Source organism: Triticum dicoccoides, chromosome 2A (genome assembly GCF_002162155.2).
Source record: "Triticum dicoccoides isolate Atlit2015 ecotype Zavitan chromosome 2A, WEW_v2.0, whole genome shotgun sequence".
Classification (NCBI taxonomy): Eukaryota; Viridiplantae; Streptophyta; class Magnoliopsida; order Poales; family Poaceae; genus Triticum; species Triticum dicoccoides.
In genome coordinates this window covers 744,861,234-744,878,726 of record NC_041382.1, presented here as the reverse complement: position 1 = coordinate 744,878,726, position 17,493 = coordinate 744,861,234, and the positions used below count along the sequence as shown (strand labels likewise).

At 51.1% G+C, this 17,493-nt stretch overlaps 3 protein-coding genes across 3 annotated transcripts; all 3 read right to left on the bottom strand.

Annotated features, from left to right (window-relative positions):
- Positions 1 to 445: 445 nt before the first annotated feature.
- Positions 446 to 1,734, bottom strand: LOC119356867 (36.4 kDa proline-rich protein-like). The gene has a single exon (XM_037623857.1). It carries the CDS (start codon positions 1,654 to 1,656, stop codon positions 715 to 717), a length of 942 nt encoding a protein of 313 aa, XP_037479754.1. The 5' UTR covers positions 1,657 to 1,734; the 3' UTR covers positions 446 to 714.
- A 4,821-nt stretch (positions 1,735 to 6,555) lies between these two features.
- Positions 6,556 to 7,197, bottom strand: LOC119352213 (putative lipid-binding protein AIR1). The gene has a single exon (XM_037618918.1). The coding sequence runs from the start codon at positions 7,129 to 7,131 to the stop codon at positions 6,736 to 6,738; it is 396 nt and encodes a 131-aa protein (XP_037474815.1). The 5' UTR covers positions 7,132 to 7,197; the 3' UTR covers positions 6,556 to 6,735.
- A 987-nt stretch (positions 7,198 to 8,184) lies between these two features.
- On the bottom strand, positions 8,185 to 12,630 carry LOC119356865 (haloalkane dehalogenase 2-like). Its single transcript, XM_037623856.1, has 11 exons — positions 12,211 to 12,630; positions 12,048 to 12,123; positions 11,580 to 11,665; positions 11,036 to 11,129; positions 10,877 to 10,953; positions 10,664 to 10,791; positions 10,182 to 10,253; positions 9,882 to 9,952; positions 9,231 to 9,306; positions 8,889 to 9,032; positions 8,185 to 8,579 (listed from the first exon to the last, which is right to left on the bottom strand). Exons 1-11 carry the CDS (start codon positions 12,526 to 12,528, stop codon positions 8,537 to 8,539), a joined length of 1,185 nt encoding a protein of 394 aa, XP_037479753.1. The 5' UTR covers positions 12,529 to 12,630; the 3' UTR covers positions 8,185 to 8,536.
- Between the last annotated feature and the right edge of the window lie 4,863 nt (positions 12,631 to 17,493).

Here is a 17,493-nt window from a genome sequence, read left to right as displayed (position 1 = left end):
GTTAAAAGATGTTGTCAGAATACCGAGAGCCGCTCGGTAGGTTTACTGAACCACGCCATCTGTTGTAACCGTTTTTGTACCATGTTCTCTGTTATTTTGAAGGTTTCATTTATTTGGGAAAAAAATCACAAGTACATAAGGATGTATGATTAGATTTTAAGATGTGAGCTCCATGAAAACAGCAAGTTCGTGGATATTGATAGTGAGCAGCGTATCTGCTAAAAATCCATGAATTTGTTTTTTTCTGTGTGTAGCTCACATCTTAAATAACCCATGGAGTATCAATGTATCACAGTGAAAATTTACACACATGTAGATGTACATGTAGCCTTTTTTGAAACTTGATTTTTTTTCGAGTTTAAAAAAAATGGGGCTCCATGCAGGTTGGAGGCTTGGATTACCTTTTGAAATCAGTAGAAAAGTGAAGTTGTTCAAGGGAGCATCATGGACGAGAATGGAATTACATCACCAGGATAAATAGTTTGAGGTTGGTACACAATACAATTACACCTTCCATAGGAACCGGATATACAAATCTTACAAGATGAATATCAAACGGAAAGATGGTAATAATAGTAATAATAATAATAAAATAAATTGTAGTAGTACTAAATGAACAAACAAGAAGCGAGTGGCTTCATCGACCGAACAACAACCTTGATTTCAAACTTGTGGCTTAAATTATGCGCGTCGGATGTGGAACGGACGGACGGATCAGGCGCAGGTGTAGCCCGGGGGCACGGCGCAGCCGCAGTCGTTGACGAGCAGCTGGAGGGCGAGCGGCACGTAGAGGGCGAGGTTGAGCACCTTGGCCTTGATGGCCGTGCAGAGGCACGCCGCGGCGGTGAGCCCGGCGATGCCCTCCACGAGCGGGCAGCACTTGACGCTGGCGTCGCCGATGTGCAGCTCGTTGCCGAGCAGGTCCAGGCACACGCCCAGCTTCAGCGTGTCGATCGGGCACGTGTCGGAGGAGGGCGTGGGGCTAGGCGTGGGCGTCGGCGGAGTCGGCGCCGGGGTCGGGGGAGACGGGGTGGGGGTCGGGGGCGAGGGAGGGCACGCCTTGCGTCCGCCGTGGCGGGTCTTGGGGGACGGGGAGCCCCCGATGATGGGAGCCACGACGCCGATGACGGGAGTGACAACTCCCCCGACGACGGGGACGCCGCCAACCACGCCGCCTACGGTGCCGACGACAGGAGAGACCACGCCACCGGCGGCAGGGACGGCGCCGCTGACGACGGGGACTTTGCCGACGACGCCGCCTACGGTGCCGACAACAGGAGCAACCGCGCCGCCGACGGCTGGGGTGACTTTGCCGACGACACCGCCCACGGTGGGGACGGCGCCGCCGACGACTGGGGTGACTTTGCCGACGACACCGCCCACGGTGGGGACGGCGCCGCCGACGACACCGCCGATGACCGGGGTGACTTTGCCGACGACACCGCCGACGGTTGGGACGGCGCCGCCGATGATCGGAGTGACGGTGCCAACGATACCGCCGACCGGGGGTATGCTGACGCCGCCGGCCGAGGGCGTGCCGCTCGACGGGGTGCCGCTGCCGCACCCGGAGGCGGGGGAGCACGCGAGCACGACGGTGGGCGAGGAGAGCGCCAGCATGGCGAGCACCAGCAGCGCGGAGATCTTCGTGGACTCCATTGCAGCTACCTCTCCGAGCTCAGGCGGCGATCGACCGGGTCCGTGTTACGTGGGGTGCTGTTGTGCCTGTGTCTCCGGCCGAGCACGCTTTTATAGGCGCGCGCGCGTGACGGGGGCCGGGCGTGGGGCACGCACGGGAATTATTGCAGCGCGCGCGATGCCATTGGTGTGCGGTGGCAATGGCATGCAATGCGGATGGCTGGCGGAGTCAACCCAACCGGCCGGCTGGCCGGACCGGTCACGTGGAGGCGCAGCGGCGGTGGGGGTGGGGGATCGCCAGTGCAGCTGGCCGGCTTGGCTGGTTGCCGAAGCGGCCAAAAGAGGCGCGGCCGGCGTGTGACTCGCCCTTGTCCGCGCCCGTCCGCGCGCTGCATGATTGCAGCCTAGGTGAGCTAGCGTGATGCGCCTTCCGAGCTACGTAACGTACCTAGTTGCTTCCATGGTTGGGCCTAGGATTAGGGCTACATATGTGTGATGTACGCGTAATCAATCGGTCGGTACTGTGTTTGATGTGCTATGTGTTCGTCTTCCTCGCGCCCTGGGTTCAGTTTCAGACGTCCTGCACTTTCAGTTCAGCAAGAACAGCGCGGAAACCATGAGGCGGATTGAAGTTTCTGGTTTTGTTGCAGTGGAATTTAGGAGCTATGCGCAGTCCATGTGGCATATGTTCATCTCAACCCGCACTTTCAGCGAGATATGTGTGGTGTACGTGTAATTGATAGGCACCACTGTCTAGTGTCCTGTGTTCATTCATCTCGCCCGGCCGCTGGGTTTAGTTCCAGTTAAACTTCAACGTAGTGCAGATTCTGCAAGAAAAGCGCAGAAACAATGGGTGAGATTGAAGTTTCTGGTTTTGTTGCAGTTGAGTTGAGGAGCTATGAGGAAAAGCAGTTCATGTGTACTATGTTCATTTGAACCTGCGCTTTCAGCAAGAAGGGTGCAGGAGAGGAAACCGTGGGTGACACTGAAGGAAGTTTCTGGCGTTATTAATTGCAGTGCAATTGAGGAGCCATGGGCAGTTCATCAGTTGAGGTGCATATCGGATCCTCCCTTGAGATATATACCTTGCTTACATGCAGAGAGAGGGCTGGCCAGGCCAGTTGGGTCGGCGTCCATGGCCCTGTTTGGATCATGGGGTTAGAGCTAGTTTGGGTTAGTTGGAGGCTCAAATAACGCAAAAGTATCCAAACATGAAGGGTTAGAGTGGGTTAGTTCCATCTAAGCCAACTATCTCGGTGAAGAGGTGCTTATTTGGGTTAGAGTGGGTTAGAAAATAACTCTAACTCTAACTATGTTAGAGTATCCAAACAAGGCCCATGTCTGCTTCACAGTAAGAAAGCTGTTTCCCTCCAGCGTTGCGTTTGGAGCTGTCCGGCCAGTACTCCAATCATCTCGACCTGTAGCCAGCTGATACACTGAGCGAAGACCCCCTCAGCATCTGCTGGGTAGCTCGATCCCAATGCCTCGATCGGTCGGTTCAGCATTGCAATTTGCATGCATGCATGCATGTGAGCGACTGTGCAACCCCAAAGAAAGCAATCAATCAAGCAACACCTTTTGCATCGATCTACTAGCTAGCTAATAAGCCCGGCTAAAATGTTCCATCGGCCGGTCTAGTCAGTAGTCACACACATCTCATCTCACACTACTAACCTACATCCACACACGCATACCGACCGGCGCGCAGAGGCCAGAGGCCAGCCAGCAGCACACGCCATCGATCGAGATCGTGCATGCTCATGTGACGGGGACGTACGTGGCCGCGCTCATCCGACAGGATCGAGCGAGGCCAGTTCAGCGCGATGGGACGTACGTACGTACGCAAGGCGCCTCGTGATTCCCCTTCCACCCGATCGACTGGCGCCAGGATCATCGACGTGCCTGGCTGACACCGCCGCCGCGTTTGGCCTCACGCATCGTTTCGGCAACCAGGCCCGGCCCTAGCTAGCTAGACAGCAAGCGAAGTTTGTGGCGACGACGTGAGCTCCAGCCGGGTCGTCTTGGCGAGCGGCATGGGCGGGTATTTGGTCGCATGCGTATTCAGAGAGAGACAGGCAGGGCAGAGATCTCGTGTAGCTGTCTTTCATGGGATTTTGTAAGTACGCATGCGAGATTAATTACTCCATGGTTATTTCGGCTTGAGATTTCATCGATCAGGAACTGCGCGTCGGCGTGGTACACACACAAGTCGCAGCCACGGCGCCGCAGAGGTAGCAGCCTACGGCTTGGGAAGAGGATGGAGCCATGGAGGAACGGCGAGGAGGTTGTGGAGCGTCCCGGACGGAAATGCACCGTTGGTGGTGTGGCCACGCTGTTCGGACATGGCCGGAGTGAGCTTGAGCTGCTAGTGCATTTCATCAAACATGTGCTGTGCGTACTCAAGGATGGCATACATGGCAGGCAAGGCAACAGGACCAGCTATGGTCGTATGACAGAAATAGAAGGAGGACCGTGTCTTCGTGGCAACTCATCCATCATCCAATAATAACGACGATAAAAGTGGAACTATCGTTGCACCGTGGACGTCAAATAGAACAACTCAGTAGATGGAAAAATATGATCATTTGCACGAGAAACATAAACTAGTCCGAAGTACTCAGTCATGCCTCGTATGTGATGTATAAATGCATAACCCACCTTTTCCTATTAGCTTGAGCTTTTGGGTGAACTGGCTGGTGCGTGCAGTTCTACATCGTACGCCCATGGTCATGTCTTTGCCACACCTGTCTGAAGCCAAAATTTTGATATCTTTATGCATCTGGCTGCAGAACTAGGCCAACCCGACACATTTTTTTAACACGTTTAAATTGTATAATTTTAATCATAGTATTTGAATTCAATCTTGGTAACATTTCATACATGTGCCAAACATTCAATTGTTTCAAATGCAATGTTTACAAAATTTGTTCCTGTCATTTTTATCTAATTTCATTTATCTTTGTGACACTGAAAAAAATTGTTCATTTTAATGAATTGTTTCAGTGACATTTCATCGTTTCAAAAAAGTCTGAAATACATTTCATAAATAACCACACAAACTTCAATAATTTTAGTCATATTTCAATCCATTTAAGAAACATTTCACAGATATCACATAAATTTCAATTGTGTCAGTCACACTTCAATCTAACTGAGAAACATCTCATGCACGTGCTAAATATTTCTTTGTTTCAAAAAAAGTATCAATATATTTCAGAAGCATATAAATATGCACGCAAATCTCAATTGTTTGAGTCATAGTTCAGTCATTTTCATTGTACATGTACTAAACATTACTCTAAATATTTTGCTTGTTTCATAAGTATATGTTAGGTTACGTGCGTTGGCAACGAGGAGACTCCACTGCATAGTGGTTCCTTTAGAAACCCAGTAATATCTCTCTCTCTACAAAAAAAACTTTCACCAGGCCATGCACGTACCATTTTAATCACAATATTTTACATCAATGTTGGTAATATTTCATATGTGTGCCAAACCATTTTAGTTGTTTCAAACGAAATGTTTGCAAAATAATGTTCCTGTCATTTTTATCTAATTTCATTTATCTTTGTGACACTAAACAACATTTTGTTTCATTTTTATGAATTTGTTCAGTGCCATTTTATCGTTCGAAAAAAGTTTGAAATGTATTTCATAAATAACCACACAAACTTCAATAAGTTTAGTTGTATTTTAACCAGTTTTAGAAACATTTCACGGATATCACAAAAAATTCAATTGTGTCAATCATACTTCAGTCAAATTCTGAACATCTCATGCACGTACTAAATATTTCTTTCAAAAACAAGTATCAATATAATTTAGAAATACATAAATATGCACACAAATCTCAATTGTTTAAGTCATATTTCCGTCAATTCCATTATACAAGTACTAAATATTTCATTGTTTCGTAAGTATGTTAGGTGTACGTTACATGTGTTGGCAATGAGGAGACTCCACTAGAAATGAGTCCGCACTGCTTGAAAAATGGCCGTTGCCGTGTTTCTTTATCTTTGCCGAGAGCTGAACTCGGCAAACTCTCTGCCGACTGGGGATCGGCTTTCACCGAGTTTTTCACGCACTCAGGAAATATGAAAATTGCGGTAGGGCTCCCCCATCTCTCTCTCTCTCTCTCTCTCTCTCTCTCTCTCTCTAAAAAACTCTCACCAAATACAAGCCTTTCAGCAGGCCATGCACGTAACCGAACGGTGTCACAATGCAAGGTTTACAAGCCAACGAAGATTATATTTTGGCCTGAGCGCATGTCCACCGCCCGATGCCCCCACTGGAACTGTACAGAGCAGTATGCATAACGAGATAACACGAGGTGTGGTCTACGTGAAGAATCCGGCACTCCAAAAAGAAAAAAGACCCCAACCAAATTCGATACTGCGCCACTCACTCCGATCCACGCTAATTATCGTGTATCTCGCAGGTTCCATATATAACGTGCAAACTTTCTGATTAATCGATCGGCACCATAGCTCTCCAGTACCATCAGGGCCAGTGGTCATGGTCATTTCCTGCCACACTTCCAATCTGCCTCGAGTCGTACACAAGTTTGGTGCACCGTCACATCAAAACGAGCCGGTGAAAGATCGACCGACGGGGTCCAGGGTCATGGGGATCAATGTACGATCGACCTGATGCATGTGATGACCATCCCGTTTCGTACTCCATCCGTCCCGCCATATACCGCGCGTCAATGTTTACAAATTTGACCACTAATCTTTGTGAAAGTGTATTGAGTTTAGCATGTAAAAATGGTATGGTTCTGCCTAGCTTGTAAATACTTTCACATCGTGTGTTTTTCACGCTAGTTCTGTAAGCATTCTATATGTGAGATTTGTAGTCAAAAGTATTCCTCACCAAAAACTTGTTTTGTAAACCCCGGCCTCTCCTTCGTGGAAAGCAAAATAAATAAACTGACGATGATTCATGTATAGTTGACGCAAACATGCAATTACGTTTGCATACACCGGGAAGTGAAACAAAATGTCTACCAGTCGAAGAAGAAAGCAGTTTTTTCACTTTGACAGACAGCACTGCTCAAATGCATGGGCACTCGCTTCCACCAGACGAAACAACATCAACATGTCACACGCACTTGAAGCCGTCGGGGATCTCCGTCTTGCAGGCGCTGGCGAGGAGCTCGACGCCGACGGACCACTCGGCGGAGACGAGGCCGAGCACGCCCTCCTTGGCGGCGACGCAGAGGCACGCGGCGGCCTCCGTCGCGGCGAGACCGCCCACGAGCTGGCAGCACTCGCTCCCGAGCTGCGCGCCGGCCTGCGCGTCCGCGAGGCCGAGCACCGCCGCGCACGCGCCGAACTTGACGGCCTCCCACGGGCAGAACGGGTCGGCCGGGACGCCCTTGCTCCACAGCACCCTACGTGGCGCGCCGCCGGCCGTGGATAAACCGGCGGCTGAGGAGAACGTCGCCGCTGCGAGGAGGAGTGCGAGGACTGACGCGGTGATGCCGAGGCGGGCCATTCTTGCGCGCTAGCTAGCTGTAGCTTAATTTGGAGCCGTTGCCACGCGTGTGTTACGTGCATTTTTATACTGACATCATTGCCACCGTATTGTCCAGGTATACGTTCGCTGCAGCAGATCAAGGGTGTGCCGTGATCGCGAAAAAGTAAAGCGAGATGTACACACGATTCCGCAATTCCCGATTGGTTTACTTTTACGGTGTGCATGAGTGTGTTCGGCATTGCACGATGCTGCCTTCCAGGCTGTGTTGGACATTGCATGATGTGTGACTGGTAAGGATGACACGGCACGATGGCAGCTCCGGCCGGCCGGCTGGTGGTCCATCCATGGCCTTGTGCGTCCCGGGCGATAGTACGTGAGCCAACCAGCGAATGCCGTATGGGGTATGGGCATTTTCTCCATGAATGCGCTCCGTACGCTACGTACGTTGGGAGCTCATGTGACGATGGGATGGCTTCGTCGAAGGGAACAAGGCATGCACAGGGAGACGGCGGGGCCGCATGCATGCATGCATGCCGCCAATGGCGCCAGGGTCGCCTTAGCTAGCTAGCTAGCGTGTTGCTTCAGCCTTTGGTCAGGATCTCCTCCACACAGCAGCTTAGAATTTATGTAGATCTGTAGTTTTTCTGTGGAGTAGGGCAGAAGAGTTGGGATCGATAGGGATACGATCTGTTCGTCCATGGCTCCATGCGTGCCCGCCCATGTGCTAGGCCAGCAGCTGGTGATAGCTCCAGCGGCTGGCGCTACGACCAAGGTCAGTCCATGTCCATGACAGTAAGCAACGCCAGCAGAGGGTAGCTGGTCGCGCCAGCCACCCCCGGTCCACCTTGCAGACAGCTAGCCTGCCAAGTTCAACTTGGGAGCCTGCCTCGGCCGGGGTCGGTTCACGATGCTACACACACTGGAGTGCCCTTCCTTCTGCCAGCGGAGACCACTGCGCTGCGCTCACGGCCACCGGCCGGCAGACCAGAACCGGGGTCGAACCAAGTAAATAACTGCACAGCTGGGTAACTGAAGATCATGCCGTCCGTCGCATACATACATTTACTCGCATGATCTTCAACCCTTTCATTTACAGTGCGAGTAAATGTACCATGTGCGTGTAATCAACTCTTGTATATACACGCAAGTTGTCCTCAACCGCCCTTCATCTACACAATGTGCATCTGAACTGTACAGTTCCATATATATACCAACTGATCAACCACAGCTTTAACCTTGTATGATGACCTCCTTCAATAATAGACTAACAACGCTGCTACACACACGATAGGATCTGGACGATTTCTGCACGATGCAGCAGATCATGCCATCCATGCGTAGTGGACAACTGGGTATGACCTTTCGATCCTCCATCGTCCATAGTTCGTCCACACCAAGTCGTCCGCATAGTAGTTCCGATAGACTAATACAGGAAGGAATTCAGGGCCGTCACCACCTTCTCTGGCCTGCATAGCACAAACCTCGTCAGTGATCAGCACAAGCATACAATCTCGTATAACGCGTCTAGACTAGACTAGACTACACTAGACTGAATGTTAGAACACAGTGTATGGTACACACGTACTGTGATTTTCAGAAACTGGGTAATAATCTACATGAATAATACTTGTGGCGAAGGTGCATCCTTTTCCACCGGGATGGTTTTCTTGTTTTCGTTCCGAAAAAGAAGTACATGAATAATACTGTAATAAGGTGCAGGTGGAGGAGCAGGACACAAATCGACTGAATTTACTCTGCCACACAGAAGAAATTACCAGTCCTCTTGCGGCATGTGACCAGCTCCTTCGATGGGTTTCAGTTTCACCACTGATGGATTGTTTTTCTTGAACTCCTCGGCTATCGAGAGCGGTAGGTACTTGTCCGACTCCCCCCATGCCAGCAATATTGGTTTGTCCCAGCTGCAGGAAATTGCCCACAAGATGGTTTCAGCACAGCAAAAACATTCGATAAGTAATTTGCCTGTTTGATAGTAGTAATATTGGGTGCATGTGTTGACTTCAGAATGACTAGTGAGTGACACTAGAGCTTACTACACCAAGCCTTGCGTAAAGACACAGCCTGCCTGTTTTAATTAATTGTTTGGAGGATAAGTCTACCTGTCGGATGAAAATCCAGCCGAAATTCTGCTTAATACATCTTGAAAATTGGCCTTCCTGGCAGCTTCAAGTAATGCTAAAAAAAAGATATAGAAGAGTGAGATGTTAAGATTGCCAACTGAAAAAGTAATTTGGAAGTCTAACTAATCTTATTCAAGAAAAAAAAGGCAAGCCAACTGAAACATTATAATATAATCAGTGTAAGATTTTCCATCAAGTGGGGTTCTATTTGATTTTTTTTCCAATGAGGCACATCCTTCAATGAAAACACATATGCAATTGTATGCAACACAAATGCATAGGCAAAGAGGAAAGTACTTGGACAAGAAAGTCTCGAAGAGCGAAAGTATGACTATCTTTCCTTAGATAAGATAGCAGGATAGTTAGGTCAATATGCATAGATATATCGTGAAGACAATTTCCCGAGGGGAAGGCATGAGTATATATAGTTATGACTTATGATGATGCATGGGTTCAGGTGATTTAAAGTTACCAAAGCATGTTAAATAATGTGTGGCATCCCATGTAAAACTTGCATTCCTTTTCTTAGCAAAAATAGATTCTTGGTTTGGTAATTTAAATTTCCTTTCATGCCTAGAGATAATAGAAAGTGAACGTAAGAAAACCAGTAGACTGCGAGTAAGGACAAACCAAATCCAGGTGCTCCACTTGATAGATACGGCAATCTGTATACGTCGGCCTTCTCTGACTTCAGCACATACCTGTCAAACAAAATGGGGTTCAGATGCAAATTTGTCACCTGGAGGTACTGATGGTACACTGCTACAGAGGTACTGATGGTATGAACACAAAATAGCATCATTTGGGGGAATAAACGGAAGTTATTCCCTTGTTTCAAGCAGCATGCGCTTCCGCAGGAAACAAAGAGTGCTAGTGCTAACAAAACTGGCATGGTATAATAAACAGAGTTTCTGCGACAAGGATACATACGGGCTACCTGCTTCAATGAATCTCTCAGCCAGGATAGCATTTTGGCAGGTAAATTCGCCCACAAGTGGAAACCTGCATTAAAATTGATTCCCTCAGTTCACATACATAAGTACAAACTTAGAGGCAAAAAAAGAATATTAACTAAAATATTAGTGAAAAATAAGAAAAATCTAGGTGAAATAAACATCTATAACACCACCAGCTTGCCAAAAATATATTTTGGATTGAAAAGCGAAACCACTGGGCGAAATAAATATCATCACACTGTACCCAAAATAAGACGCAATAGATGAAAGAGTTCTGTTAAAAAACAAAAAAGATATGGCAGCAATAAAGCATATATGTGTGTTCCAAGTCAATTTAGTTGTGGATTTCAGCTGTTTAAATGTTTGGAGTCATGGTTTTGAAATCTACCGAAGCACGCTGGTTGAATTTACAACGTAGAACAACTAGAATTAAGGAACAAAGAGAAGCATGCTGACCTGAGCTGCTTAAAGACTCCAGGCACTGGAGAAGAAACAGTAAGTGGGCTGTTAAGGATTGCTACCTTAAGAAGTTTGTTCGAGTTCTTCAATGCCCATGTCAGACCATAAGAACCCACAAGAAATCCCTACAAAGAAATGAATGAAATGATTCAGACGTCCATATGAGAACTTCCATGGCAAGGATTTTCTGTAATCTTCCAAAATGTGTACCTGGACAACTAAGAAGAATGGTTCAGTGATATTTAGAGTAACAAGAAGTTCATCAAATGCCTTGTGGAACTCCTCTTCTACAAATGGTAGAACATACATGTGTCTTTGGTTAGTTTTATAGACACATTTGTACCAGGAATTTCACAGACATTTCATCACCTTTGAAATCGAATCCATATCCAGGCTGTGGCATCTCACTGAACCCAAATCCTATCCAGTCAGGAGCAAAGCAATGGTAGCCAGCATCTGCCATCTAGTAAGGTCAATAGCTTCTTAGAGGCTGGAATGGTTGGTTGCAACAAAAGCATAAATGTGTATATTCACATCATAATTTTAAGCCTTTTGAACGTGTTATTCAAAAATGATTAAAATTAAACCCCAGTTATTTTATCAATCGCCAATTGAAGGTCATTTATCACATCTGGTTCCCAAAACAACAGTCAAGTTCGAGGTTGTTAATCTGCGTCATGGCACGATTCAGATAAAGTATGGCTCTAAACTTTGTAACCAAATATAGTTATCAAGATAGAAGAAACCCATTTTTTTATTGTGTAATACAATGGTAAATGATTACTTAAAAACATGTAGCTATCTTTATAAGTAACCAGTTCAAATATTATTAATGTTGTTTTTAAGTAAGGCAAAATAAGAACAGCTAGTTGTTTCATACTAAGGTATAAAATATGCGGTCAATAAAGCTAACCTGAGCCATAACCGTGCGATAACTAAATGACTGAGTTGGAGCACCGTGAAGAAACATAATAGTCCCACGCCGTGAATCAGGAGAACCTACAATTGCATTGCAAATTGTATGAAAACTAACAATTACATGAGGGCTGTGTTTGCAGAACATGGAACACATATTCTGATGATCCTTATAAGTGAGGAACACAACGCAGCGCACACCCATCGATTTTATAGCAGCAACAAGCTTTGTTTTCGCGATTACTATCAAAAGTGAGGATACATCATACTGCAATAAAAATATCCAACACTTGTTTCGAGAGAGTTTCAGTTCCACCAAGGTCTGCCACACTTTTTCATAAATATAAAATGTGGTTTTATTCTTGCAAACCAATTGGCATTCACAGTCGCACTACGTACCCCCGTCAAAAACAATGGTGCCGCACGAAAATCATCTCAGCAGCCCGAAGATGAAGAAGCAAATTACCTGTTTGCCTCACGAACCATCGAAACTCCCCTGATCTCACGCTCTTGCCGTACTCCCTCCCTTTGTCCTCCGTCCTCTGCACGCGACAAGGTACGATCAGTCATCAGCAGCTCAAAAGCACAGCAACAAGGATCAAACAAGAGGAAGTGGAGGTCGGCATTACGTAGAGCATCTGGCCGACATTGCCGTCCTGGGCGGGCGACGCGGGCAGCTGGATGGCGCTGCGGCTGGACGGGTTGTCCGTGACGAACCCGAACGGGTTGAACGCCGGCTCCCCCTCCTTCTCCTCACCCGCCTCGGCCTTCTCGTCCTTGCTGCCGCTGCTCGCCGCGACTATCGCGCGCGCGCCTCTCCGTGGGCCGCGCGAGGAGGAGAAGGCGACGGTGCTGCGCCTGGAAGCGGCGGGGACGGAGCTGGAAGGGGGCAGGAGGGAGAGTGGAGAGGAGGCGGAGGCGGAGGTGGAGCAGGGGCAGCCGGACATGGCGGCGGCGGCGGTGGCTGATGCCTGGATCGGTGGGGGTGCCAGCGGGTGGTGGAGTCCGGCGGAATGTGGCCGCGAGGCGAAATGCTTCGGTTGGCTCAGCGGCGCCGCGGCCCGCGAGCCACGGGAGCGAAGATTCTCCGGATTACCGTGGGCCCGCCTGTCGGTAGGGACCGCCCCTCCATTTCTTTTTCAAATCATAAAAGTCTGACGTCAGCGTGTGCTGTCCGAACGGCTGCGAGAATCTTGATGCACTGGGCCTTTCCTCTCAACCGCTCAATATCCAGCACCAATTTCCCAGTCTACGACCACCAAACTAGTGAAAAATAGTAACGCTATTTTGAACAAGAGGGCGCCGCTACGCGTCCACCGGGCGGATGTGTTAGAAACATCCGTCGCTCGGAGAGCCGTTGGATTAGACACCTGACCGCCGTCGGATGCAACCATCACGCGCCACTGACCAGGCCATTACTTCCTGCAACGGTCGTTCTGTTTCAGAAACAGAATCCCCTGTCCGCCGTCCAAGCAAACCTGCGCGCAGTGCGGCTCTAGTCCCCACCACCACAAAATCACTGCCGCCGGCGCGGGCCAGCTAGTCCTGCAACGCAAAAACCTGCAACAACATGGCGCATCACATCACGAGGCATATGCTAGGATCCGATGCAGATCGAGCTTGCCGGGGGCCGCTGCTTCGAGGACAGCCGCGGCCAACATTCTCAGATCTGACCACCGCCGAGGGGGTTCCTGCGCGAGCTGCAGTATCATCCTGGTTCACAACCCCCCGGGTTGTGTTTCCTGAAACAACTTCCACCAGATCACATTAGGGTAGCTGGGTGAGTTCCTCACTCTAAAAACATGAACACTTGTCTGTCTCCGAAACTCATGAAAAACCTGTGTATCAGAAACATATATAGAATTCCTATTTGTTTCATGTGTGTGGCAGCTAGAAAATCAATTTTGTTTCATGTGCGTGAGTAGAACCAAAGCACATCCCCACACACTTGTCCGCTTCTTCTATCTCTGCAACATGATCCCCTCTGTTACTTGATATTTATCAACCTATTTGATGAAGAAAGTAATATATCTATCGGTGTACAAAAGTAAGGGCTCTTTTTTTGACCCATTTACTTGTGCACGGGCAGCCAGAGCTGCGCGCCACGGCAACACTTAGTAGGGCAGAGGAGGGAAGCCGGAGAGAAGCCGAAGCACGAGGCAACCAAGGCAACGCCAAGACCAGAAGAGCAGGAGAGCAAGAGGGCGAGCTGGACTCCCTCGGCAAGATCCTTGCCGAGGCAGCCTCCGCAGCCCTGGCAAGAGCCTTGTCGGGGCAACTTGCCCGATGCCAGTGGAGTGAGCTACCCTTGAGCCCACAGGCTCCAACCCAACCAACTATATTGGAACCAAGGCTCGGGAGGCGCCTCTGTGGTGGCATGCAAATCTTCTTCAAGATCATAAACATATGAGATCAGATGAGGACCAGAAGACTGCGAACCTCAGCGGGATCCTAGCCGAGGAAATCCACAAGACCCCCAGCAAGACCCTTGTCGGGGACGACTGCAACGCCACATCAGCACCCTTGCCGAGCCCCCGGCAAGACCCTTGCCGAGGGCATCAGCAGGGCCACTGCCAGGCCCGCGCCAGCCAAGACTCCACAATCGTCCCCAAGCAGCTGCTAGCTCAACCAGATGGGCAGGCACCTGCGTGGCGACGGACGACCTCTACACCGACTCAGCAAGCACCTGTGTGGCAGCATGCGACCCTTCATGAAGGCTCCACCACCGCGCCAGCCCAGCAGCCAGCCAACGTGGTGCCATGATGCCTCATCAGCTCGGACGCGTGTCGAGGCTAGGCGAGGCGGCGACAGCTGGGACGTTCTTCCCTGGCGTCCCCGATAAAGCAAGGAGGGCACGTCGGCAGCGCATTAAATGCGTTTGTCCGACAGTCCCAGATGATAGCTTGTCGACTGTAGACCTTTCCACCTCCTGTGTGCCACTGTGGCAACCGCTTTTTCCTATAAAAGGAGGCCCGAGGCGACCAGGAGAGGGGATTCGGCTCTTTTGGGCAAAATTGCACCCCATAGCTAGCTCAAGAACACAAGAACACTCAAATACATCCACCAAAGCAGGACTAGGGTATTACGCATCTTCGCGGCCCGAACCTGGGTAAACGATCCGTGTGCTTCCTGTCAGATCCGCTCTTCGCACAACCTCGCGCCCGCCAGCCGTAGAAGGGATCCCAGTGACCCCATAGGTGTTGTTTCCACCGACATCTCTGGCGCGCCAGGTAGGGGGCGCAGTCGTGAGAATCTGGTCTGATCGGGGCAGCGGTTTCATCGTGGCCGTCGTTCTAAGGAAGAAGATGACCGAGCTTGGCGGCACCATCTGCGGATGCGGTGGATGCCTGTGCAACGACAGAAAATCTAAGTCATGTGAAACTTTGGGCAATTTCTTTTTATATATATGATTATTATCCTCGAAGGTCCTGACCTGTGTATGGAAAACCCGCATGCAAAGGGGCCCTTCCGCAATTGGCAACACCCTTGTTCTGTTTCGAGTCCGCTCAACAGCTCAAGCGTCCGCGTCGAGAGTGGCAGGGTAGCCTTTCGCAATTGGCAATGCTCTCGATTCTGACTCGAGTCAAGCTCGACAGTTCGAGCGGTCGCGTTGAGAGCGGTAAGGTGGTTCGCCTGGCAGCGAGCATGCCCGGCAGGCTATTGGGGATCCGTCCTCAAGGCGCCGTGGCCTGGGTTACGCACCAGCAAGCCTACCCGATTAACGTAGGGTGGACATACAAAGGGGTATCAAATAGGACAATAACATGCATCGTTTTCAAAAGTACTGCAGAGTTATATTACATCAATTGTTGCTGCGGTTTTAACTAAAGATATAAATTGGCTTGGCCATGAACCTGCAGAGGCAATGAGAAACGGGGTGCCTAATCCCGGCGCTGGTCCTCCAACCTCTCGATTCCGCCGATGCGGCTGATGATGGGCTTGATACGCTCCTTGAGCGCCGCGAGGTCTGCATCCTCCGGCAAGCTCTCCAGCGCGGCGTCGAAGTCGAGGTTGGGGTTCCAGTTCGCCACCTTAGTGAGAACCTTGGTCATGGAACCCTGGCAAAGCCTCCGGGACTCATCGGCAGGGAGGCCGCCCGATTGGAGTCGAGCTGCTCCAGGGCCCCGAGGACTCCCTCGAAGAAGATGGTCAACTTGGCGTTGGGACTCGCGTTGCGCTCCGGGGTATACCTCACATTTGGCATCCCCATGGTAGCCAACCGCGTGGTGATCCTGCCGGCAACGCCTTCGAGGCGCCCGATCCAGCGGTCCTCGCCTTCCACAAAATCCTTGTGGTTGGCGGCTTCGTTCTTCCGCAGCTGCCTCTCAGCCTCCAGATTCTTGGCCAGGATCTCCTCCCGGGCTTTGGCCTCTGAGAACATCCCCTCGAGACCCTCCAGCTTCAGCTTGAGGTCTCTGATGGAGTTATTGGCCTCGGAGAGCTGCCCGGCCTTGTCGAGGACTACGCCCTGCGCCTCAACCAGGGCACCGTTGAGCATGTCCTTCTCCTTGGACAGCTTCAGGACCTGGTCCTTCAGCCCATCTTGCTCCACCTCCAGCTCCTTCACCCTGCCGGCGTGAACCAGAGCCTGGGCATTCAGTGCGTCTTTGTGCCTCTGCTCCAACTCATGGGTCCGCTGCACGACGAGCTTCTCCACCTCCTCGTCCTTGCCACGAAGCGTTGCGGCAAGCTTCTCCTCACGCGCGGCAAGGTCCTCCTCCTAGGAGTTCAGCACGGCCTGGTGCTGGGTTCGAGCGACCTCGGCTTCGGTGACCAGGTTCTTCGCCGTCTCCTGGGCCTTCTCGATGTCGCCCTGCTTCATGGTGAGCTCCACCTCGCGCTTGGCCAGCTCTCCCTGGGCGGCCTTCAGCTCCTCACAAGCTTGGCGGAACCAAGTTTGCGCCTCGACGACGCGTCCCTTGAGGTCCGCCCCGCCTTATCCACCGTTGCCATCCTGAACTTGGCCTTGTCCAGGCGGGCGCGGTGGAGCGCCTGGAGCTTTCGAAAGCTGGCGCCCATGGCCTGGAGAAGCCGCTCCTTCGGAGAACCGTCGTCACCAGCGCTTGGCTCGTCGACGACCTCGAGCCCGGCGGCGGAAAGCACCTCCTCGTCGAACACCTCTCCCTCGATGGGCGCCCTGGAGCTCGACGCCCCTGGAAGGTGGACGAAAAGATCATCGTTCACCTTCAGATACATGCCGGAGCCAGAGGCAGCGGAGGAGGAAGGCTGGTCATCGACCACCTCCTCCTCGGCAGCGGACTTGCCGGCCTCCCCGGCAGGTCCCTTGCCGGCCTCCTCAGCAGTAGCCATACCGGGCTCCCCGGCAGGCCCCTTGGCGGCGTCCTCAGCAGCGCCCTTGGCGGCCTCCTCGGCGGCGATCTTCTCGGCCTCCGCCTTGGTGGCCTTGGCGACATCCTCGATGACGGTGTCTATATCCTCCTAGCCTGCCGACGGAGGATCTGGATATCGAGAAGGGGATGAAGCAAAGCCAAGACCAAGATTCAGAAAGAAGAGAAAAAGAAAAGGGACGGGAGGCGAGTGGCTTATCCGTGCCGGCCTGGGAAGAAGAGGCCCCATCCCTGCCAACATCCGGCGCCGAGGTGTGGCCACCAGTGCCCAAGCTTGCCTCCTCCTCCGTGTGCATGGGCTCGGTGCTTGGCGCCCTTGCCGGGGACACCCCTCAGGGCGGCGTGGTTGACGGAGGTGGCGTGTTGGGGGTAGCCCTCAGTGGCTCCTCCTGCTGTTGTCCTCCTCCTGCGATCACGGCAAGGTCAGTACCAAGAATCGTACCCTCGACACACGTTGACGAGGGGCGGGTGATGAGCTTACGCTGGGGGTTGTGCCAGGGGCTGCTGTCCGGACTGCTCAACACCACCAGCGGTGTACCGGAAGTGCCTGCCAGGGGCTGGCTG